This window comes from Mesoplodon bidens, assembly GCF_964165515.1.
Source record: "Mesoplodon bidens genome assembly, chromosome: 10".
Classification (NCBI taxonomy): domain Eukaryota; kingdom Metazoa; phylum Chordata; class Mammalia; order Artiodactyla; family Ziphiidae; genus Mesoplodon; species Mesoplodon bidens.
The window spans coordinates 6,351,077-6,375,525 of NC_138172.1; the positions used below are offsets into that span (position 1 = coordinate 6,351,077).

Genomic DNA, 24,449 nt, shown 5'->3' on the forward strand with positions numbered 1-24,449 from the left:
TTCCACATTGATAAAGATCTAAACATAAAAACAAGAGTTCTGTAAACCATAAAGAAAAAGACTGACATATTTAATAACATCAAAATTTTAAAAACCTTTATGTGGCTAAAGATAACTTAAATTGAGAAAAATATTTGCATTATATTACAGAAAAAGGCTAATATCCATTAAAAAAAGAACTCCTAGTCAATATATAAGAAACACAGCCCAAAGGACATGAATAGAAGAAATAAAATTCACAAAAGAAATAAAATTAAATACTAACCCTCACTAATTGAAGAAATGCAAATTTAAAAGCTCTGTTTTACATTCTCTCTAACACAGTAATTCTACTTCTAGGGCTTTTTTCCTAAAGAAATAATCCCACGGACATGTAAAGATATAAGAATGTTCACTTCAACAGCGTCTCTAAAAGAAAAATATGCTGAAATTGATTAAATAAATTGAGGGCAAGACATATAATAAAATCCTACATATACATAATATGGAATACATAGAAAGAGAACCACAATTATTGTTATATTAAGTTAAAAATAAAAACGTGCTATACACAGTATGCTATGATCCAATTTTTGTAAATATAAATAAATAAATAACTAAGAGCAAAGATGACAAATGTCTCTCTCTGCATTTGCACATGCCTACGAAAACTTCAGGGAAAGATGCTGTGTAATAATCTGTGAAGTCTGCTTAATTCTGGTAAGTGACTTGGGATGGGAGTGGAGGGAGAGTTCCTGTTTCTACCTTATAATAAAAGCATGTATTCCTTTTATACTTAAAGAGATACTGAGAAAAGAAAAAAGGGAGGGAGACAGGGAGGAAAAAGAGAAGGGAGGGAGGGAGAGAGAATAGGGGGAGTCTGAGAGAGAGAAGGCACTCAGCTGTAGTCGTCGCTTGCTATCCATAGGGTACTGGTTCCAGAAGCCCCTGGGGATACCAAAATCCACAGATGCTCAAGTCCCTTACATAAAATACAAGGCCCTCCATATCTTCGGATGCAAAACCCACAGGTATGGAAGGTGGACTGTATAGTGAAATAAGAAGAGAAGCCACAGCTTTAGAGGTAACATCTGATCCCCACAAACTTACCATCAATGTCCTGGCTACATTACAACCCAAGGTGCCAGCTCCGAGCAGCAGACACTTGACAGACACAACCTTGTCTAAGTCCAAAGTAGGGACCAATCTCCAACACATCAGTTTGAGATTTAGATCCACTGATGACTCAGCTAACCTAGAAAATGAGAGAATTATTTATTTATTTAGTCAATCACTCATTTATGCCCCAATCTTGTCCTTTTTAGATAGAAAGTAGCTGTATGAGATAATAAGAAACAAATACTATGGAAATTAGTATCGAAGGAAAAGTACAACAAAGCTTGAGGGTGAGCGAGGAGGAGAAAGGTGACCACACAGAACACATGCCACCATTATCCTCTGCAATTGCACAGTGATGGGCCACCAATCTGATCCTGAGCTCCCAGCAGCCAAGGTGAAATGGGAAGCATGACCAGGTGTAGGAGTTACTGTGTCCAGGAATAAAAACACACCAGTCGCTTATGAGGAAAGATTTTCCTAATACTGAAAACAGAGAAATTTCTGTCTCCTCAGTAAAGGGGGTACTTACATCATGCCTTCAATACAATACTGGTTTCTGTGAAATATTTCTTATAATGTCCTTCAGTGTAGGCTAATGGACAAAATCAAAGGGCAATGAAAAAAGAATTAAAAGGTGGTGTAGGTACACAGGTCTGAAGAGTCTGAGCTTGAAGCAAGAACAAAATTTAGAATGTCTAGAGAAACGTGAATTGTGTGTCTTTCAGGATACCCATCATGAATATTAATTCTCACAACCAAACTTAAATCAAGAGGCAGCCAAGAGTGGATTAACACGTGTCATCAGTGTGAAGGCGTCCCCTGACTGAACTGGGCAATGCTCCTGGCCTGACAGAACCTGCTGTGCACCCTGGAGAAAACGGCTTCCAAAGTATACCTTTTAGGGTCCATACATTCGCTGAGGTTCACCATCCTTGGTCCCATGCCTCCTTTCTGGTTCTTTTCCCATCCAACCGCCTTGGGACAATCTTAAGGCAAATAAAACAGTAAGTTTAGGGAAGGAGGGAAAAATAAAAAATAACTCAAAGCAGCAAGATGGCTCACGCATCCATAAGCTTTTAGTTCACTTCTTTTTCAAGGAGGTTTGCAGGCCAGAATTTGCATCTACTTGCCTCAGTTGCCTCATTTTCCTGAGCCACTAGGAATCTTGTTTAGAGACCCTCAGACCCAAGCACTGTCTTCCTGCAGAAGGGCTTCTGAAACAGCCCTGGTCTCTGGTCCGAGTTGCCTTAACTTCTGTAGTTACTGGAAGTTGCTCCAAAAAAAAAAATATATCTGGAGCAGGTCTAACCCTGTGAAGGGCTTTCTACCTTAGGATGACAAGCCAGTGTGACTGCAGCACACCTTCTGCTGAGTTCCCACCTGGACCTGGACCTCTCCGTTGAGCGCACCCCTTCCGCTCTTCATCCTTACGTTACCCTTCCACCCAGCATCTCAGTCCCATCACTGCGCCTACCTGTCTCCAGACCTCAGCCCAAGGGACTGCTCTTCTGTTAAGCTGCCCTCTCCTTTAAGCACATCCTCATCCATTCAGACCTTCCTCTCCTCTGACTTTTCCCTTTCCCGCTGGCCTCTTTTAACCTCTGCAATGGGTGCCTCTGTAAGTCCAATTCCAGCTGTTCTCAAAATGTGCTCCACGCAAAGCTCTGAGAGGATAAAGACCCCGTGGCTGACGGGCTTGGGAAATGCTTCTGTACACCTACCTGTGTTCTCCCTCTGCCCCACAACCACCCAAACCTGGAGCATCACATCGCACATGAGGGAGATAAAGCTCTGAGAAACCTGCAGTAAAGGAGCCACTCTGTCTGATTTGGCTTTGAGCTTCCCAACCTTACCTGGCTCTCCAATATCACCCTCAACCAGTAACACCAATTAAAATCTCACAGGACACATTCAGAGTAATGCTGCTCTATTCCACTGTTGCAAAATCCTCTTAAAAATCTCAACTGCTTTGCAGAATACTTCTGTTACCTCCTCACCTTGGTGGAAACCTGGCTTTCTTGGTGGAAACCTGGCTTCCTTGGTGGAAAACTGGCTTCCTTGGTGGAAACCTGGCTTCCTTGGTGGAAACCTGGCTTCGCTGGTGGAAACCCGGGCTTGTAAATCCTGCTAATGGGGGCCACCCAGTCTTACACTCCCCATACCTTGGGACCTCAGTTGCTCTCCCTTCCTCACTGAATTCCCAAAATTCACAATAAAGCCTCAACTCCTTAGCAGGGAATTCACTCAACCACCTACCTTTCCAGCATCACCTCCAATATCTGCTTGAAGTAACAGTCTCTGAAGGAACAGAAGCTCCTTGACTTAAGGTTAAGAGATACAGGACTATGGCAGGAATTTTACATTTGTCTCTAATTGTACACTGGTTTTCTCTGGACATTCTCCGACTTTTATATTTCTATCAACACCTCTATTTTCCTTTCCTTGGGAACTTTTTAGCTTTCAACCTTTGTTTCTTAAAATAATAGTGCTCAATATAATTATGGGACCTAGAGGTGTTGATTTGCTTTACACAATTTTTTATTTCTGGGACAGGACGACCAATGGGAAACAAGGGGGTCAGTTATCTTCAAAAGCTACTTGGCTGAGGGTATCTTTCACAGCGCGGAGCCGAAAAACAAATGAGCCTTTTCCTGTTTTAACTCAGGTGCTCTGGTGTGGTCCTTTTTTACATCACAAAAGATTAAAACTGAAATAATAGATTTGAGTTCTTAAAGAGGATAAGAACTCCAAAATCATTTTTCTGGGAAGAAAAAAGAGTTCAAACCAGTTACTAACTCATATTTTGTTTGATTTTCTTACTCTTCTCATGTTAAATTTAAAAATGCTTCTCTAACACATGCACAGAAATTTGACAAGAAATTCAGAAACACAGTCTAGTACTATAATTAATAACTCCAGCCTTAGCTTTGTCCTGTTACAGATAAGAAATTATAAGACAAACACAAAATGTCACTGCAAATGAAAACATCTCTGTACTCAAGATGTTACAGCCATTTCAAGAAAATTAGATGTACTTTAAACTTACTGATAATTTTAAAAAATACTATAGGTGGCCATAATATTTAGTCTATCATATCTGCTTCCATATTAGACATACCCCAAATTAATGAGGAAATATTTTTTAGGGGAAAGTTAGGCCCTGTCTTCCCCTAGCTGGACAAAGAGGAGGAGCACACCAAGGACAGGAATTGAAAGGAGGGCTCTCCGATCCTCAGCCATGTTTGCTGCTTCCCTCCGCCAGCTGCTCAAATACTCTGTATCAGCACAGGGGAGTGAGCTTGCCTGCACCACCAAGAGCAGAAGAAGACACAGGATATTCAACATTGCATTTCTTGTAACACTGTCATTGTAACTATGGGATGTCAGAAATATTAAAAGACACTACCATGCGAATACCTTCAGTTCACATTACAATACAGAATAACTTTACAAAGTTTTATTTATCATGAGGTTTTATTTACAGCTAAGAGGGAAAACATTAATTTACATGAAAACAGAGGAACATCTGCCTTTCTTAAACTAAATAATCTACACTCAACGTCCAGTGTAAAGACTTGTAGCGCTACTGCGCTACAGAAAACCTCTGTTTCAAATGGAATTGCACGGCGTGTCCTGGGTTTGCCAGCTTCACCAAGCACCAGTGATATATCACCGGGAGCAGGGAGTAAGAGTAATTCGGTGACGTTATCTTAAAAAATGGAAAGAAAAGTGCCTCCCTCAAAAGGTAGTTGGCAGGATTAAGTGAGGGACATGTGGAAAGAGCTGGTGGCCTGCCAGGTGGAGACGAGGCCGCATGACTGGTTAGTTCCTGCTCACCTCATTCCCCTGGAGCTTACCTTCCAGGGGCGGCTTAATGAAACATCACATGGAAGCTATTTTAGAATGTGCCAGAAGAGGGTGCTAAATCAAATGTATTAAATATCTAAAGACGGCAGAGAGCCGATAGATATTTTAAGGCTCTAAACTAACAAGTAAACAGCTTCCTCTTTTGCCTGATGAAGCAGAGATTTTAACACCCCTCACCCCCAAAACACACACTCACATTAAGGCACGTGATCCAAGGACTAAAGAAAGCAATGTTCCTTGGAACAATGCAGGTGCTGTATGGAGCAAATTAAACCATGTAGGATTGTACAAGTACTCTGGGCAACACGTAAGACATAGAAATCTGAGGGGTCATCTTGGAAAAGGTTCTCGGCTTTGCGTAAGATAGGAAATTACCATAAATTAGCATTTATTAAGGAACTATAATATGCCACCATTGTGTCTGTCTTTTACATAGGAGTCAGATTCCTCATAAGGGGTACTCCATGAGGTGGGCATTATTACCTTTATTTTACTCAAATTTGGGTATGTTATTCTGTCCTTGTGATGTGTACATAAACATAAATAAATAAATGCATGTATGTATATCTACACGCACGCACACACACACACTCACACACACACATCTATATATATAACATTATCTGTGAGCCCAAGTTTCCTAACTTATGAAACAGGGAGAATAGCTGATGCCTAGCTCACAGGATCAGATGAAGAATATTAAACGTGGAAGGAGAAATGGCACTTTTGCTGACTGGCTTACTATATGGAGAATAAGATCACACACAACTTTTTGTAACAAATAAATACGTAGGTGCATTAATACTTCATTCTTCCTGTAAGAAGGTAAGGAATAAAGATTTTATGTTAAGCAAAAACAGAAAATAGAGGGGAAAAAAAATTCTCAGGACTGAAAAAACTGCCTGGAGGAAATACCCTGAGGACAATCTCTGCCTTTGTTCCTGTCTGAATTGCAGAGCATGCCCTCTGTTCCAGGGAAGAGTTCCTAGTGGCAAAGAGGTAGGAGCTGTACGTTTTTCTACCTCCATTGCCATTGTGAAGGGATGAAAGAAAAGTTAAACCTAATTTGGTTTCTGGTAAATGATAAGTATATGCATTCTCAAAGACCGGCAAGTTACCTGGGCTAAATGCCATTTCTGGAAGCTTCACTTCGAAGATGATGCTGTGGGTGACGTCTCTCATCCCCTGCAGAGTGCGGTCCCGGAAGCAGAGGACTTCAACAGACTGGAAACTGCTACTCCTGAGGTCGGGCCCAGATTTTTTAAAATTTTTTTTAAGGAAGGAAAAGAAAGAGCTCACGTAAGAGCTTCGGCAAACCCAGGTGGAGAGGATTCAATTCATTGTAATTATGCCTCCCTGACACCCTCGGGGGATGACCTTAACCTCTGAGAGATTCTGAACATATCCACGCAGGCTTCCTTTGTCCAAGTGTTTAGAGGCTGAGCGCTGAACTGGCTATGATTTCTTTTTAGGTGAGTTTTATATAACAATTTCACACTGCACATAAATACTTCTGACAAATGAATCTTAAATGCAGAAAAAAAAAAGCTCACAAGATATTAAAAAGAAACTCCAAGACAAGCATGGGCTCCTCTGGTCCCCCTTCTCCCACCTGAACGTACAGTCTACGAGACGGCAGCTCGGGCAGTGGTGAGGAAGCCCACAGCTCTACAGACTCACCACCAGGACAAGCAAGTATAACGCTCTCCCTCTGCAGATGATCTGTCATCTAGCTATCTTTAGTGAACACTGTTATTTAAGTAAAGCAGACACAGAGGTAAATATCCAAATCCTAAATATAACGGAGCTTGTCTCATGCCTCCTCCCAGTCAATAACCAGCCCCTTCAAAAGTAACTCCTGCTCCAGCTTCTAAGTCCAGACGTGGGTTTTGCCTGTTTTGACCTTTACATACATGGAACCAGGGAGCACGTATTGTCTCAGGTCCAGCCTCTTTCACTCAACATTATGTTTTTTAAATTCATCCAGGTTGATATGTGTATCAGTAGTTCATTCAGATTCACTACAGCATCGCATCCCATTGCAGTGAATATACCACTATTTATTGTCCATTTCATTGTTCAAGGACATCTGGGTTATTCCCAGTGTTTGGTTATTAAGAATAATGCTGCTATAAACATTCCTGTGTATGTTTTGCTTCCATCTGAGTATGCATTTCTGTGCTTTATATACCCGCGAGGGAAACTGCTGAGCTATAGATATTTTTAACTTTGGTGGATACTGACAAACAGTTTTCCAGCAGTGTTTGAGGGTTCCAATTCATCCACATCTTTGACAACACTTGGTATCCTCATCTTTTTAGACTCATTCTGGTGAGTATGTAGTAGTATTTCATAATGGTATCTTATTATCTTTATTAATGAGTAGTATCTAGTTATACTTTATTTCCTTGATGATTAATGATGTTGAGCATCTTTTCAAATGTATATTACCGTCTGTTTTATTTAGTCTAAGGTTGGGAAAAAGGGCAGATGGTAGCAACAGGAAAATCCTATCTGAACGTGACTCAGATAGCTGAAGGGAGGGCTAGAGAATTTCAGGATGGGGACCTCCAGCTGTTGGCCCTGCCCTACTCTAAAATATCTTTAGGGCTGTATGGTCAGAGTCTGAAGCTCCGTAACAGACCTGCTTAGAGGCTCACCACTGATGGAAACGGGATCATGACTGATTTATTGATTTATTATCTGGTTTCTATGCCAGCAGTGAAAAAAATCCATTTGGGAAAACAGAAATATAAGATATAGTTAGGCACAATGTCAAAAACATATAGACAAAGACAGACAGACAGACAGACACACACACACACACACACACACGTGAATACCATCTGTGGGCTGCTAGGACCAAAAAATTCCTCAAAGGCCATCCAGGGTACTGGGCTAAGTTACAGGGATCATATACACCAATAGTTATCTGTGAACAGAAAAGGTTTTCTCAGTGAGGCAAGTATCATGTCAGATTCACAACACAAACACTGCTAATCCCTCCTCTTTCCTATTTATGCTGTTTTGCAAAAGCATCAACAATTAGACACTTGGTGAAGGGCTAGAAGGAAGAGAAGAAAGCCAGAGGACCTCACACCAGACAAGAGAACGTCTTGGTGGCAGGGGCTGTCAAATTCTCTGCACCCCCTGTGCCTCGCATTGGGCCTGGAAGAGAGTAGGAACTAGACACATTCTAGTTCCTAGAAGGAGCCAGGAAGGAAGGAAGGAAGGAAGACTGAAAGGAAAACCAGGAGGGAGGAAGGGCAATTGTCAGGGCTCACACAGAGAAAATCCCCTCACAAAGAGACATCATCTGAGAAAACTGCTAATTTTTATGTAATGAGAAAATCAAAGAAGGGTCACTACCATTGTAAATCCATTGTGAGACCAAATTAAAAAGCAGGATGCCTTTGATATCGCTAACATATATTTCCTCTCATTCCTCCCTCCTCCAGCTCCCCCAACCCTGATCGCCAACTGGAAAACTCAACTGAACTTCAAACACCATATCTTCAGTGAAGACTGCCCCTGGTGGAGGGTGTCACCCTGTCCTCTCTCTGCTTCCATAGCCCTCTGTACGTTATACATAACATCTTTCACTTTTTCTGTCTCCTTCCTCTCAAAAGACAATGAGATCTTGATTTCTAAACACGATTCTCCTACAGACCAGAGCTGATGAAGGAGACATGACAACAGAATGCCTCTGGGATTCTCCTGGGTGAGAAGGTGAGAGCATGGTCTAAGAGACGGGTTCCTTTGGGAAGCAAGAGAGCTCTGAGAATGAGGCCTCTAGCCTAACGCTCCCTCTGAATGAAGACACTGTCTCCCTGGAGCTCTTCTGGTCCAGCTGGCCACCGCCACCACGTGGGGCACCTTTTTATTTCGTTCCCCTCTATCAATTGTGACAGAGGGCATCTGCCAGGCATACTACATGATTAAGCAATCACTGCTTCAACGTCACATTTTAAAAAATTCACCGAAGGCATTTACCTCTCTGTTATCCAGCAGAGAAGAGAAGAGAATGGCCTGATGCAGTGAAAAAAGCACTGGCTGGAGTGCCAGCGGGCATGCATTCTAATCCTGCAGCTAATTGATTTTAAGACCTTGGGGAAGGTCTTCCCTCACCTGTAAAATGAAGCTGTAAAATAATTTCACCTCAAAGGATTCCTTCTAGCTCCAGAATTATAGAGCTTTATAGACCATTAAAGAGAAAAAAAATCCTATATAGCTTACAAAACAACACAGTCTCTATTAAGGCTCAATCTTACCAGGTGTCTAAAGGCTCTTCAATTTTTATTTGGGAAGAACCCTGATAGTATCAATCCAGGAAATGCCATTCATACAGAGATGCTGAGTTTCAGTTTTCAAGTATGACTTCATAAACCTAGGCTCTGATCAAATGTCCTGTCACTTACTCTCATTTGACCTTCAGCAATTTACTTCACCTCTCTATGCCTTAATTTTCTTATCTAGAGGGTAACTCTCACCTGCACTTAGCACAGAGACTGGGAGCAAGACAAGAGCTCAATAAATGGTAACTGTAACAACAATATAAATAAACTCTATTGTGGTAGATTCACTGACGTCTTTGTTCAGTTCAGTCTATCACCCTTACACAGTTACCTACCTTCAGTTTCAAGGTTATCTTCTCTAGTTTATCAAATATTCTCTGGGTCTAGGTTTTACCATCTGCAATTGTAGAGTTGGGACTAAGTGATGTTTAAATTATATAAATTAGAATGTTACTTTAGATACCACAAGTGGATGCCTAATTTCAAAGAATGAGCATATTTCTGACACTAAATACAAAGGCAATGAGGCAGGAAGGTAATAAGAAAAAGAAATCTTTTTTGAGAAGACCAGGGATAAATTTCTTAGAGCAACCTGACCTAAAATGAATTACAGAGAAGGAATGAACCACTAAAGAGAAATTTATCAGTTACTCGTAAAGGGAGGTCAGCTTGAAAATGCCTTAAAGTAACTCTCCTACCCACATGAGGCATGCATGAGTACAAAGAGCAAGCATCCGGACTGGAAAATGACAGAATCCATTTGACACTAGGCTGAATACCATTTAATTTTCCTTTGATGATTCAAAAGTGACTCCAAAATCTTCTAAGTGCTTTAGGAACCAAATCCGGAACCTCAATCATTGTAGGAATTAGTCCATACAAGGCTGGGTAAGCCAGTTTAACTATATGGGTAAACAGATTTTTTTAAATGGCAGTCAGAAATTAACAACTGGCTAGGAGATCTGGATTCTAGAACTGGCTTTGCCACAAATTCATTGTGTGAACTTGGGCAAATCTCTTCCTTTTACAATACATCAGCAGAAAGAAACAAAATGTCATTGCAAAAAAACCCTTTGTTTAGAAGGTTTATGAAATAAACACTCTTTTCTCCTTGGCTGAGGGCATACAATTCATTGAAGTTGTTCAGTAATGATCTGGCTGCAATCCACCCAGCAATTTGCTGAAAAAGTACAAAATGAGAAAGAAAAGAGGGCAAAATTGTCAACTTGAGTGTGTGGAGAAATTTCCACATTGCCAAAATACATGCTTATCTGACAAATGGCTGTCTATTACCCAACACTCAATATAACGGGAAATGCACAAGGGAGATTATGTGTCTTAAAAGTTTAGGGAAAAAGTTCAGATATCTAATGCATGGCGATGTCACAGATGGCTGCCAAGATGCCGAGATCACTAAGAGAAGAAAGAGCCCCGCTAACACAGACCAATTATTGCTCCTCTGCTATTTATTGCTCTTGTCCAAAGATTTTACAGCCCTAGAATTAAAGGCTAATGTTGTCAAAATTACAAAACATTTCCCAAATATTTAATCTTCAGTAATTGCTCTGGGGCTTCCCTGGTGGCGCAGTGGTTGAGAATCTGCCTGCTAAAGCAGGGGACACGGGTTCGAGCCCTGGTCCGGGAAGATCCCACATGCCACGGAGCAACTAGGCCCGTAAGCCACAACTACTGAGCCTGCGCATCTGGAGCCTGTGCTCCGCAACAAGAGAGGCCGCGATAGTGAAAGGCCCGCGCACCGCGATGAAGAGTGGCCCCGGCTCGCCGCAACTAGAGAAAGCCCTCGCACAGAAACGAAGACACAACACAGCAAAAATAAATAAATTAATTAATAAACTCCTACCCCCAACATCTTCCTTAAAGAAATAATAAAAAAATAATTGCTCTGAAGAAAGAAGTAAAACTCAATCAAGCAAGCTTTCCTTGAGGATTGGCAACGGGATAGTGACAGGGGCTGTTTCAGCGTAACCACCAGAACTGCTGCAACAGTGCGGTGGCCCTGTGACCCATAGTGGAGTCATTTCTTCGAGGGAAAGCAGAACTTAAACAAGGCCCATTTTCAGCCTACTGAATGTGTGGCAATGTACAGAACGTTCAATGCGGCAGGAGAAAAAGTCGGCAGCTTGTGGCCACAGTTACTACAAGCAGTGGTGCTGGAGGGGCCCCAAGGCTTGGGAGAGCAGACTGGGCCAATCTCTCCCCAGCTCCGCAGCCTGTGACTTCACACGGGAGCCCGAAATGGGCCACGGTGGGAGAGCTGAGACCACGGAAGTAAGCAGACACTACAAAATCAGGGTACCCACATCGTCAAGAGCCCACTGTCAAACATTTACCAGCATGCGACCAATTACAAACCTTAAAATGTTCAAACTCTGAACCCAGTAATTCCACATCTAGAAATTTTTCCTAAGGAGATAAATAATTCAAAATACAAGGGGAGGGGAGTATGGGATTTCATGCACAAAGAAGCTCCTAAAAGTGAAGAATTATGAGAAACCTAAATGTCAAAAACTTGGTAAATACATTATCATACAAATTTATTAAAAAGGATGTTAATGTAGAGTTTCATATTATGCTAAAATACTAAAATAAAGCAGAATATAGTAGAATCTTAGCCTTTAGAAAAATGCACATAAGATTAGAAGGAAATACACGAAGTGTTTACTTAAAAAAACTCCAAAAACTTAATTGAAGAGCTTTGTGAGATTTTAAAAACAGAAAGATACAGCTGGACATAAAAATAATGAATGGAACCACACCAAGTGCAGCTCATTTACCTGCCAGTATTCTCGAAGTGGGCACACAGCACTGTCCAAACTCTACGTGATGAGCTATTTGCGAGTCCTAAATCACTCACTGGGTCTCAACTAGCATTTTTCAAAAGACAGAACAGGATAGAAAACAGAGTGCATAGCCCCTAGCAAAGTATTATTTTGTGAAAGTTTTGCTTCAGTTTTCTATGCGTGTGTATATACATCTGAAGACACACATAAATATGATTATTGAATCACAATGTAACAGGTATTTTTAACTACAAGTAACAGTCAAAGGAGTTTGGCATTAAGGGATCCCCTAGCGATCACCTTTAACAACCGTTAAGTCATCCAAGAAACGAGAAGAAACCAATCAAAGATGCACTTGCTACTCAGCTTTACTTTAAAGAAAGCATCATTAGTGAACTGGTCAAACCTTCCTGGGTGCTCTGGGGCCTTCTGAAAATTTCCGGAAGGACTTCTCCTGCAGGCAGGCCATGCCTAATTTCTCCAGGTTTCTGTTAAAACCAAAAAGGCAAGAAAAGTGTGCCTTTCTTTGGTAAAGGCAAAGTTGGCTGCATGACTCAGGACCTCAAAAGTCCATCTATAAAGAATAGCGGGAGATGGAGGTCTGTCCACAGAAAATCATTTTCCTTTGAAAATGAAAGCTGACAAATGTATTCTAAGAAAATACAATGAGAACAATTATAACATGTGAGTAAAACCTAACAAAGCCTGTTTATATCCGTCATCTTAATTCTCACAACCATCTTACGCGGAAGAGGGGGAGGAAACGGAGACTCAGAGGTCACAGCCCACAAGGTCGCAGGTGGACCCAACATCTGGCCTTCCTACTGTGTCATGTCGTGCTGTGAGCTACTGAGAAAAACGTGGATGCTCTTTTTCCCACTGTGGGAAGCATTCTGACTATAGGAGGTAAGATAATTCACATGTGAAGGGGCCACCATTCCCCAGCCTCCTTTCCATTCTCCTCACTTGTAAAGTGAGAAGGATACTACTCACTCTGCAGGGTGTTGGAAGGATTACTGACACCATGTGTGAGTGACCAGCTCTGTGCTGGACACACAGTCAGAACTCAGAACAGGGTAACCGCAGCCACTGCTGACTGAGTGGACAGTGCGCCCTCTTCAGGTACAGGCATCCACTCCCTCCCAGCGAGCTGGGGCTCCGGACCTGAACAGGCAGTACCTCCAGGTGCAAAGGTCCCAGCTCTGGCTGGGAACACAGATGGGCCACCCACCTCCAAATCTCAGCAATCCCACAGCCTTCTCTCCCCACCAGGGCAGGCTAACTCCTGTCCTTCCCTTCATGTTCCTCTAAGTCAGGGACCCAAAGAGGATCCAGGAATGCATTTCAGTGTTCTGTGGATCCCCTGACGTTAGATATTAGATGCTTATTTTTTGGTGGGCAAGGATCGATTGCTTCCACCAAATTCTCAGAGGTTATACGTTTGACCATCATCCCTTCCTCAAATTAAGAACTACTGCTCTAAATTCCCCACAGCAGATGACACACCTCCCCCATACTCTGTCTCCTGTCCGACCACCAAGCACGTCTACGACTCATACTACCTATTGACTTTAGGTGCACAGACAATTTGGGAACGCCTTTATAAGCAACACAGCCTTAATCAGAAGACCATATGAAAGAGAACACTTATCATGAGCCCTATTAGGAGTAACCTACCGCTTGCTGAAGGCCTCCTATGTAAGGGGCACTGACCCAGGTACTTCACATATGTGAGCTCCAATCCGCACAACTCATGCACTCACGCCCTCAGTCCCCCTTTGTATTTACACACCAGACATGATACCACGGGATGTAGATGCAATGGTGAAAAATCAGACAGGATACCTGCCCTCATGGAGCTTACGCTGACATGGGAGAAGAAGATCAAAGGTCCCTCAAGAAAACGTACAACACCATTGTGCTAAATATTACAAAGAGGAGCCACGCAGCCCCAGGAGAACCCATTACGGGCAGCGTAAACCTCTGCACAGAGGTCAGGGGGGGCTTCCCCAAGGAATCATGAGTGAGTTTCAATCTGAAGAAAGAGTGAACACTTCACTGGGCAAAGGGGAGGCGTGGAGGTGGGGAGAGAAGAGGCAGAAGGAGAGAAAGGAGACAGGAGTTCCGGGCCAGAGGCACGTGCAAAAGCCCTGCAGCAGGCGGGCACCCAGCACCTCTGAGGGGAGCACAGAAGGACTCGGGGCTGGATCCACACAGGGGCCAGGCCATGAGGAGTCCTGTACGCCACGTGAAGGAATTAGGTGTCTATTCTTAAAGCACGGGAGAGAAGGCGTTGCTATGCTTCATTCTGAGAGTGACATGATCAGATGTGCTTTTCAGAGGATTGCCTGGGGTGATATGGGGATGGACTGGGGGAGGCCTGAGCAGCACAAGGAGCCCCGTTAGGAGGTACTGCAGGAAAGCAGATGAAAGACCATGAAGCTCAAATAGAGGTGCTGGCAGAAGAAACGCAAAGGCAGCAGACCGACAGAAGTTTAGGACACGAAATCTATGGGACAAGGGGGCGGTAAAGGATGGAGAGGTGTCTAGCAAGCTGCCCAGATTTCTGGCTCTCGTGACTGGATGGATGACAGTGTCATCAAGACAGCGATGCCCAGAAGAGGGCCAGACTTGGGCGAAGATCACGAGTTCAGCTTGGAGATACTGAATTCGAGGAGCTGGAGAAGGCAGCAGGGGGTTGGATAACGCAGTCCGGGGTCCAGAGGAGGTTCAGGCTGGAGAATGTGGTCACTAGGGTCGTGGGCACCAGACGCCCCCAGAAGAGAAAACAAACTGAAAAGAGAGAAACCTGGAGGGATTCCAACAGTTCTCCATCTTATCCGTGAGGACACCAGAGCTCACAGAGGAACAGTGGCTTCTCGGGAGTCAAAGTCCTGGTAAGAGGAGGCAGGAAATAAAATATGAAGCCAGAGCACAACTGCGGGAGCTCACACTGAAAACAATGCCTATTTGTGGAAGAACAGGATAAAAAATTTCAAAGAAACTTCATGACTCAAGGAACACGAAAGAGCAACTGGCATTATGTGAAAGTAAGTGAAAAGATCCATGCCATAAAGGCCGGAGAGACCTCAAGTGAAGTGATACGTAGGTTTCACAGAAATCATTTCTTCAGGGCTCTGCTCAAGTCCACAAGTGATTCTGCCTGTCCACAAGGAACTCTCTCCTCTCTACATGCACACACCATGTGGCCATTAAGTGTCTGGCATTACGCTAAATGCAGAGGATGCGCTGTGGGGTATAACACGGTCTCTGTGCTAACACCGCTCACGGGCTGGTCGGTGATACGGGCAAGGCAGACAAGCAGCAAACCAAGATTACATGCGAGCCCAGTCACTGCCAGGAGAGAGGCTGCTACCAGGACACAGAAGAGGGATATCAAACAGTACAAGGAATCTGCCAGCGCTCCCCAGGGGTGATGAACCGGAAAGGGGGTGGGGTGAGGCATCAGCCAGGTGCAGGAGGGACAACGGACAGGCGTGACTGAAGGTGGGAAGATGGAGGGAAGATGGGGGGATTAGGGGCGTCTGGAGGTCACAGTTGCAGCCACAGCATAGGATGCATCTCGGGGAGCATCAGAAGGTAAGGCTAGAGGGATAGGCAGGTGCCAGGTTTGAAGAGGCATTGAATGCTAATTATTTCTAACTTTATCTTGAAGTCAACAGGAACCAAGGAAGGGTTTTAAGTAGAAGAGTGACACAATGCAATTTCTGTGTTAGAAAATGCGTTTGGGCAGCAGTGTGGGGAATGGATGGGACATTCAGGACCACAGAAGGGAGGTCTGCCAGGAGGCCATGAAACTCCTAAGAGCCCACCAATCTGCACAGCTTCAGGTGATCCTGCCTACAACCAGACTGGGCACAGATGCACAGATAAACAACCAAAAGTATCATCCATATTATTTCGTTGGCACTTCTCTTCCGTGACTTGAGTTTCTAGTTAACTTTCCACAAGTCAATGTCTCATCTCCCCTAGAAGGCAAGAACAGGTATAATAATATTTCATAATTTCTGGCTCATAGGAGGTGCTCGGTATATGCGCTGAGCCATGCCAGGCTTTCCTGAGATCAACCTTAGCCAAGCAAAGGATCTGTGTCTGACTTGGCCAGTGGCTGGCCTCCAGGTCGGGGCCCTGGCGAACGCACCAAGACTGCTTCAATGGAGACTCCAGAGAGTCGTCCAGTCGTTAAAAACTGGCTGCTGCTGATAGGGCTTCCCTGGTGGCACAGTGGTTGAGAGTCCTCCTGCCGATGCAAGGGACACGGGTTCGTGCCCCGGTCTGGGAAGATCCCACATGCTGCGGAGCGGCTGGGCCTGTGAGCCATGGCTGCTGAGCCTGCACATCTGGAGCCTGTGCTCCGCAACGGGAGAGGCCACAACAGTGAGAAGCCCAGGTACCGCAAAAAAAAAAAAAAAAAAACTGGCTGCTGCTGAGAAAGAAAGAAAGTGAGCACCTGCTGTATGCTGGGCATTTTATCCACATCATCACATTTCACCTTCAGCAGCCGTGTAGGAGGTAGGATTAGCACCACAGAACAGGTAGACCCAGGTGAAGAAAGGGTGTGCAAATTCCCCAAGTTCACGGAGCTACTAGGTGGCAATGCTGGGTATCAAAGCCAGACTTATTTGATTCCAAGTGTCAAGCAGGGACCACCTCTCCCCCAGTGACATGAGAATGGAATGGAAGAAAGTGCAAAGGTTTTGGAATGAGACAATTCAGCCGTGTGACTCTGAGTCTCATTTTTGTCAAACAGAAAATGCAGATACTGAGAATACCTATCTCATCAAGTTATTACATGATCCAGTACATGAAAGCCCCTTTTAAACTGTCACATGCTCTGCAAACTGTTATTTCAGTAGAGCTGCCCTCTGGGGAGGACCATGCAATCACCACACACAACATGAAATCCAGCTGCTTTGACACCCAGGCCGTTTCGCCCCGCCTGCCATCACAACATGGCCTCGCCCTCGACCGGGCTTCAAATCATCAGTGGTTGGTCTCATGGCTACTAATTTAGCTACAGTTCCGTGAACATGCCTGGGGTGGTCGTGGGGAGAATTTTAATAAAAATCCAGTCCTCAGTCATCAATTTAAACAGGGCTCCCTCTGAAAAACAAAATGCTAATGTGTTTGAGAAAAAAAGTGTACTTACAAAAAGGTATCTGAAGTTCAGGCTAAGAAGAGTCAGGGCATCAGGGAGAGGCCTGTCTCTTTTCAGCTCTGGTACATCTACACAGCGACTGAAATTCTCCCACTTAATTTCAAAACTGCATAATACGCATCATGAATTTTTTTATTTTTAACTTTCAGTGTCTGATATGGCTAAGACACCTTACTATGTATCTCATCACATCGAAAAGACACAGTACTCTTTCCCTCATTCAAAAGAATTGTATTCAGGGCCTGGGACAAGGGCTGGCCACTACACTGACACGGATACGTCAGACTTGGTCCCTGCCCTCTGAGAGCTTACAGTCTAACAGCACAAAAGGCAGTGTATGCAAGCGAGTGAGTGGAGCAGGCAAGGGGGAGGTCGGGGGGCAAAGGCAGTGAGTTCAGAGGGGACAGGTCACACCTGCCACACCATGAGAAGGCCTCACTGTGGAGGCAGGGTTTCAACAAGGGGAGAGAGTTTCTTAGAATCCCCACAGGCAGGACCTATTTCAGGAAGATGATAACAACACGAGGACAAAGAGAGATGGAGGAAAAGTTCTAGGTGTATCTGCTTAGGGGGAATGTCTGGCAGAAAACAGAGAATCTTAGCTGGAGCAATGGTTTGTAAGGAAAACAGTGGAAGGTGAGGCAGGCAAGGTGGTTTGGAGGCAGAAGGAAGACACCGTGAACTCTTGATCCGTGAATGACACAGGGAACGTGAGGGGCCTGAGGGAGGTCCTTCCCATGGGGAAGCAAGAGACTCTCACTGTCCAGGCGTGAGAGGACCAGGACCTGAACTACCATGGTAGCTCTGGCAATAAATGAAAATATAGATACAAAATGTATCAGGAAGAAAAACTGAAATAACTTTACCACTAAGAGGAAATGAGGAATCCAAAATTACTCTGAGGTGTCACAGAGCTAAGAAAATCTGGCGGAGGAGCTGATTTGGGAACCGCAGGGGTGGAAGAGGGTAAAGATAAAGAAAGGTTCTGAAACGTTCTTTGTAGGGCTTAAGAAACCTAAACGAGTACAAATTTTGCAGTGGTCTATCATAACATGAACATCAGATTTTCTTACTGGGTAATAAAATGATACTCAAAGTTTCTCTGACCTTGGTCCTCTGACCTTGGAAGAAATCACTGTAGTGTTTAAGCAAGGAAACCAGCACCATGTTCTCATCATACTTGATTAAGAAGTAAGGCAGGGCTGGGACTCCTTCTGTTTGACAAAGATCATCATATGCTCGTTCAAGGGCTTGAATCTGAAAACAGGAAACACTGAGTTATTCTCTAGACAATTACATATCTAGTTCTGAGCTAAAAATTAACATAAAATAAAAGGTATTACTTTCAAGCCAGAAGACTGTAAATGGCTGATCACACTTTTGCAGCAAACAAACTAAGAGTGCCCCAAATCATACCACCTCACTTTTATATGATGCTTTCCACATGCATGGTGAAGTGTCTCAGACAGGGGCATAAAGGGACATTGTATGGAACAGCATGATGGCTCCCGGTTCCCTAAGATGTCACCACAAAGGTTTAGAGAGGCAGCTGAACATTATCTCTCCTGTGATAGCCAAGCATGAATCTACCACAGATGAATTTTTCCCTGACCCTTTCTATAATTTTTAACAGCTTTACTGACGCATGCTTTCTTCACTTACAATACAATTGACTAATTCACAGTGCACAATTCAATGTTGTTTTTAGCATGTTCACAGGAATTTGCAACCATCACCCCAATAACTTGAGAACATTTTTGTCCCCATTAAAAGAAACCTCAAATCCATCACCAGTCAATCCCCAGGAATACTCTTTTTCTCCCACTTACGTTTCTCCTTAGAAAATTAATTCCACAAAACCACCACCTTTGACTTGTCTTAGTAACTGAGCTTATTATTATTTTTAATTAATAAGGGCTGCTCCCTGGCTTCAGAATTCAGGGTTTTAGCGAATGTCGCGCTTCATGAATTCAAGTCACCTTGCCACTCAATCTTTGCCTCAACAACAATCAGAATTTGGCGGGTGAGGGTCTGTGTTCTACCAACCTGATTATTTTCATTGCTTTTCTGGGAACCATCTCTAATGACCTTACTATCTTTCTTCAACTGCAAAGACTAGCTCTGCATGTACTGTTCTTAATGTAGAAGCTCTGCAACTTGGCACAAAGGAAGGAGGAGATCTTCTATTTGGTTTCAAAGACCCTCCCCCCGAAGTATACTGCCTCAGGATCCCCACACTGAGAGTGGAGACCACACTTTGGCAAATTCCTGCAGTCCTTCAAAACGTTTCCGTAATTCCTCCCTATTGGCTTTTAGCATTTTAACAAATGTTGCTGAGAACCTGGAGGAGTGCTGCTCACTCTTCAAAACGTGCTTACAGACATTGTGCAAGTAAGTCTGCTTCCAGTACCAGCTTTGGAGGATTCCACAGGAACCACCTCTTCATCCAGACGAGTGCCGGCATGTCTTTAGAATGAGCTAGATAAACTATTCATGCACGTTAAACCCAGTTTTACCTGCATTTTGTTTTATTTGTTGATACCTGTGGTGGTGAGAACCTTTGATCCAAGCCCACTGGCCCCCGAATGAGGGGTATACTCTCTGGAAGGCAGAGAGCGGGGCAGCAAAACCAATAGTAGAAGTGGTACTTCTTTAGATCCTAGAAGAAGCAATATAACATATCAGAACAGCGCCAATGGTTACACTGAAATGCACCAATTAATTTAACTTCCCAGTAGCTATGTAAGACAGAAAAATTTAATGCATGCAAGATACAACCAGCTTGTCAGAAATTCTCATCTCCAGCAGAACTCATGATAGGATTTGGAAACTCTGTGTTCATCCAAAATATTCCCACACACCACACACTAATATATCATGACAGACATAATATATTCTATCGGCCACTTGCTAACAGGAAGTATTCAGTAAGTAACTGACATTGTCGGTCGGCATCATTGTTTAATACACAAAATCACCCTGGGAGGTAACCGTTATCGTCCCATTTTATAGACAGGAAACTGAAGCTTAGAGAGGGGTGAAAAAGCTTGAACGAAACAAAGATCCCAAGTGGCAGAGAGGAGAGCAGAATTCTACTTCCAGGACTTAGGCTCCTGTCCTCGGTTCCACACGTACATAGGGTGCCAGCTGGGGAGGTACGACCTCCAAACAGGTACCACTCTTTTCACAACTGAATGAACTAAGCAAGCTATTAAAGTTATTAAAATGTGCTATTCATAACCTATATATGCCTGAGATAATATAATGCCGTTTTCAGAAATGCCACGTTGGTGAAATTCAAGTCAACGACTAAGCACTTGCTGTGTACAAGGCAAAATGTTAGACACTCTGACAATAAGAAGATGAATAAAACCCAGTCTAGCCCTTGGGCAGCTCAGTCTCTGCAGGGAGCAGAGATAAAGTAAGTATATGATTAGCTGTATGAGTCACAGAAGAGTTTCTATGAGCTAAGGAGCATCGATGATATAAGAGGTCGCATCTTCAGGGGTGTATGTGGCTGCCCCCTGACCAGGGGAGGTGATGCAGGGGCAGTGACCCGTGAGGCTGTTCTAGATGCCATTCCCACTCAGGTCAAATGCTCTCGCCTCTGAATTCCTACACCAGGTGTGGCCTGAGGCACTCACATGGGAGGACCCCATGGTTGTGTGGGTATCTGACAGCTTCCCCGCCAGTCTGTTACCACTGAGCACTATGCAGTTTACTTGGCTACTTAATATTTCCTCTCGAATCTTGCTAAGAATAAAGAGGGGATGGCTGGTTGATGACTTTTCATTGAGATATAATTCACCTACCATGAAAGTCGCCATGTTAAAGCGTACGAGTGGTTTTCTACTCTAGTGACAAGGTTGTATCACTATCCCCACCAATTTCAGAACATATGCATCACCCCAAAAAGAAACCCCAACAGTAGAAGCTCCCCATTGGTTTATTAGTTAGAAATACCATTCACAGAAACATTTCATTCACCTCACTCTCATCCCCTGGAAACTCCTAGTCTGTTTTCTGTCTCTATGGATTTGCCTGTTCTGGGCTTTTCAAGTAAATGGAGTCATACTAGTTGACTTTTTAAATATAAACTTACACATAAACGTGTGTCCAGATGAAAAAGTCTAGTAATTATAGTTTCCACAGTCTTTAATCCTGCCCATTAATTGATCAACTAAGAACAAATTCCCTTTGACAACAGCAAAGCAAACTGAAAAACTGAAATTAATAAAGTGTCTGTACCTTTGAGTCCTAAAAAGAGTAGAAAGGAAAGCAGAAAACACCTCCAGAGATTATTCTCTCTTCCTTGTATTTAAATGATTTGTCATAATTGATCTTTAGTAAAAGGTTAAACAATTCAAGATGAAGGACTTCACAGTTTCTAAGAAGCTTCATCAAGTCATCTTCAAAAGTCAAAAGGCTTGAATTTCTTAGAATTTTTTGGGGATACAAAGGATCTCGATTACATTAAACATAAAGCCCTTTGTGTCTGATGATTTTTTAAGACAGAGACTTTTAATATTTTTAAAGTCAGGCTAAGAATGCTCAGTAGAAAGGGCAACAGGGCCAATGCACATAATGACTCTGGGAAATGCCTTAAAACTTTAAGTGGGAGCTAAAAGTATTTTCTCAGTTAAATGCAAATTGTCAATTAGATTATACTCACTAGAATTCTTGGTATAGAAAATGTATTGATGTTAAAGTAAAAAAACCAAAAGTCTTTAATTAGCACTGCTTATATTTATCCTAGTAGTGAGCTTACAAAATTACTCAAATTTACAAATTATCAATGCCAAATTGGGCCTAGTAATCTCCTGAAGAATTTGAACCTTTTTCTATCTCCCCACTATCACACAGAAAGCATTTTAACTTGTTGGAAAATGTGCTCCTTGTAGATGGCCCCCCGGGGTATCGCTTCCAGTTTGGACCCTGTCTCTCTCTCCTTTGCCTTGGGCGGTACATCAGAGAGGCAGCATGAGGAGGAAATGGAGGACTAGTTCGTGGGGGATGAAGAAGGCAAGACCTATAACTTGGCAAACGAAAAAAGGAAGAAAAATGTAGGGAAGAGGGTTAATATCCAAAACGGATGAAGCTCGGGTGAAACAGCCAACACACTTAATACGTGTCAACATCAGTACGTTTACATGCCCACCGCAAAGAATGTATTATAAAGAAATAAAGAGGAAAAGAAAATCAGCATGACCGATGTTGTTCACTGTCACATTTTTTTATAATAGTGAAGACTGAAAACAACCTAGACATACCCGAGTCTAAAGAACATACACTTGACAGAATATTATATTGTCAACATAATTATAAAGGATAAATTAGTTTCATATGTAAATATATGGATACACACACATATGATATATATATATATACACACACACACGTGTGTGCACGTGTGCATGTAGCTGGTACTCCTACCATCAGCCCTTACCTTCCTCCCACTTTCCCCATCACCACGACCAGATCCTTCCCCTGCTTCCCTAGGCAGCAGATGTTACCATAATGTGATTTTTTTCTCCTCTTCAAGGCTGCCCTTAAGGTTCACTTTAATTAGGTCTCACTTGCATAAAATATTTTTCTTTCTTAAAAAAACAGTTGTGTGGACAAGCTATGTAGGGTGATCACCTCTCATCTAGAAGCCACCTGGGAATGGCTAAGATCCCCGAGTCGTTACCCGTTCCTCGTGTCGATGGATCCAGCAACTGAGCTCTGCGGCGCTGAACTTAACGAAGACATTAGCAATGATGAACATTAGCAATGATGACCTGTGGTCTGGAACCCGACTTTGTCACATCCCAAATGATGAGAGTCGGGCAACAGCCACCAGTACGATCAGTAAGAATGAATTAATTTTGCATCAGTGGTAAGGGCCAGCACCATCCGGCCACTAACAGAGCATTTCTTTAACAGCCATGACTTGACTAACACAAGGGAAAAGCTTCAGGGAGAAGAGAGCAGACTGCCCCACTGGCACACTGGGCTTGGCCAGGGCAGTCGGCAGTCTAGATGCAGCCGAGTCCGTGGACTTACCGCAAATGTCAAGAGGAGGAACTTGCTGAGGAGGACAGGGTTGTCAAGAGCAGCCCCCGACCTGATGGATTCCCAGATCTGCCAGAAGAAGGAAAAGCATCAAGGCAGGCTCCAGGGCCTCCTCCCTCCCAGACACACGTGGAGCTGCCCGGCAGCAAGCCCTTCCTGCCCGCAGGCCCAGCACCACTCATCATGGGCGGTGACGTGCGTCACCACTCACTCTGCCCCCTTCACGCTGCCTCTCCCCCAGCCCCACTCCCTGCACAGACTGAGGAAAGTCAGAGAACCCAGAAGCCTCCTCTCAGTGGGGCTCAGCATCAGAGGAGGCAACCAGCCTGTTTACGGCTTCGTTACTTCCTTCAACAAATATTTACTTATTCTCAACTACAGAGCAAGCACATTGGGGCTACAGCAATAGGAGACACAGTCCCCACCCTCTAGAAGCTAACAGGCTGTGAGAGAGCCAGACGTCAATGCCTGTACACCACTAGGCAGCAGGTAGGTGCCCTCACAGGAGGACGGACAGTTCCTGGGAGGAGCCCTGACCTCGGCTAAGGACACGGGAGGGAAAGGAGCCAGGGAGGCGCTCCGGAGGCAGTGATTTGAACTATGTACAGGGATTTCTTAAAAGTCTTATTTGGGATTATCTTTCCCTGAAGAGGAAAAAAAATCAAGAGTAGGGATACTCAGCATGGACTGTGACTGGAAGCAGAAGCTGGTCCTGGTCAGCGGCTACTGATTGCAAGATGTTTTAGTAGCGAAGATTAGTTGCTAAACTTTGTGTCACGGAGCAAGACAAACAGTTGTGTCAATAAGAGCCAATGCCCACATGTGAGTGGAAGAGGGCAACAAGGAAATAGAAGTTCCTGCTATTGAAATAATAACCTTGGAGGAGCTGGACCACAGGAGAGCAGGCCCCCCTTCTGAAAAACCAGGGTGGGCCGGGAACTGCTGGGGGTTGGGGGAGGCTGAGCCTCGGATGAGGGATGGGGGTAGGATTCCTGTGGGGAGCAACGTGCTTTTTTCGATGATGGCCTAAGACCTGACCCACCTCTTTGGAGTCGGCCTTTGACATGTGCAGCCAAATCAGGAGCCCAGGAGCAGTTGAGGAGCCGCAAGCCAAGTTAATCAACCATGGTCACCCAACCCAGGGGACGGGAAGGA

The 24,449-nt window shown here is 43.8% G+C and overlaps 1 protein-coding gene across 1 annotated transcript in view; it reads right to left on the reverse strand.

Moving 5' to 3' along the window:
- ATG7 (autophagy related 7) overlaps positions 1–24,449 on the reverse strand; it is a 239,995-nt gene that overhangs the window by 190,760 nt on the left and 24,786 nt on the right. Inside the window, exons 5-11 of the mRNA XM_081247220.1 lie at positions 23,286–23,363; positions 19,783–19,899; positions 18,348–18,497; positions 7,809–7,897; positions 6,084–6,205; positions 1,994–2,084; positions 1,090–1,234 (exon numbers count right to left, since the gene is read on the reverse strand). Of these exons, the coding sequence (XP_081103346.1) occupies positions 1,090–1,234; positions 1,994–2,084; positions 6,084–6,205; positions 7,809–7,897; positions 18,348–18,497; positions 19,783–19,899; positions 23,286–23,363 (792 nt within the window). The remainder of the gene's footprint in view (positions 1–1,089; positions 1,235–1,993; positions 2,085–6,083; positions 6,206–7,808; positions 7,898–18,347; positions 18,498–19,782; positions 19,900–23,285; positions 23,364–24,449) is intronic.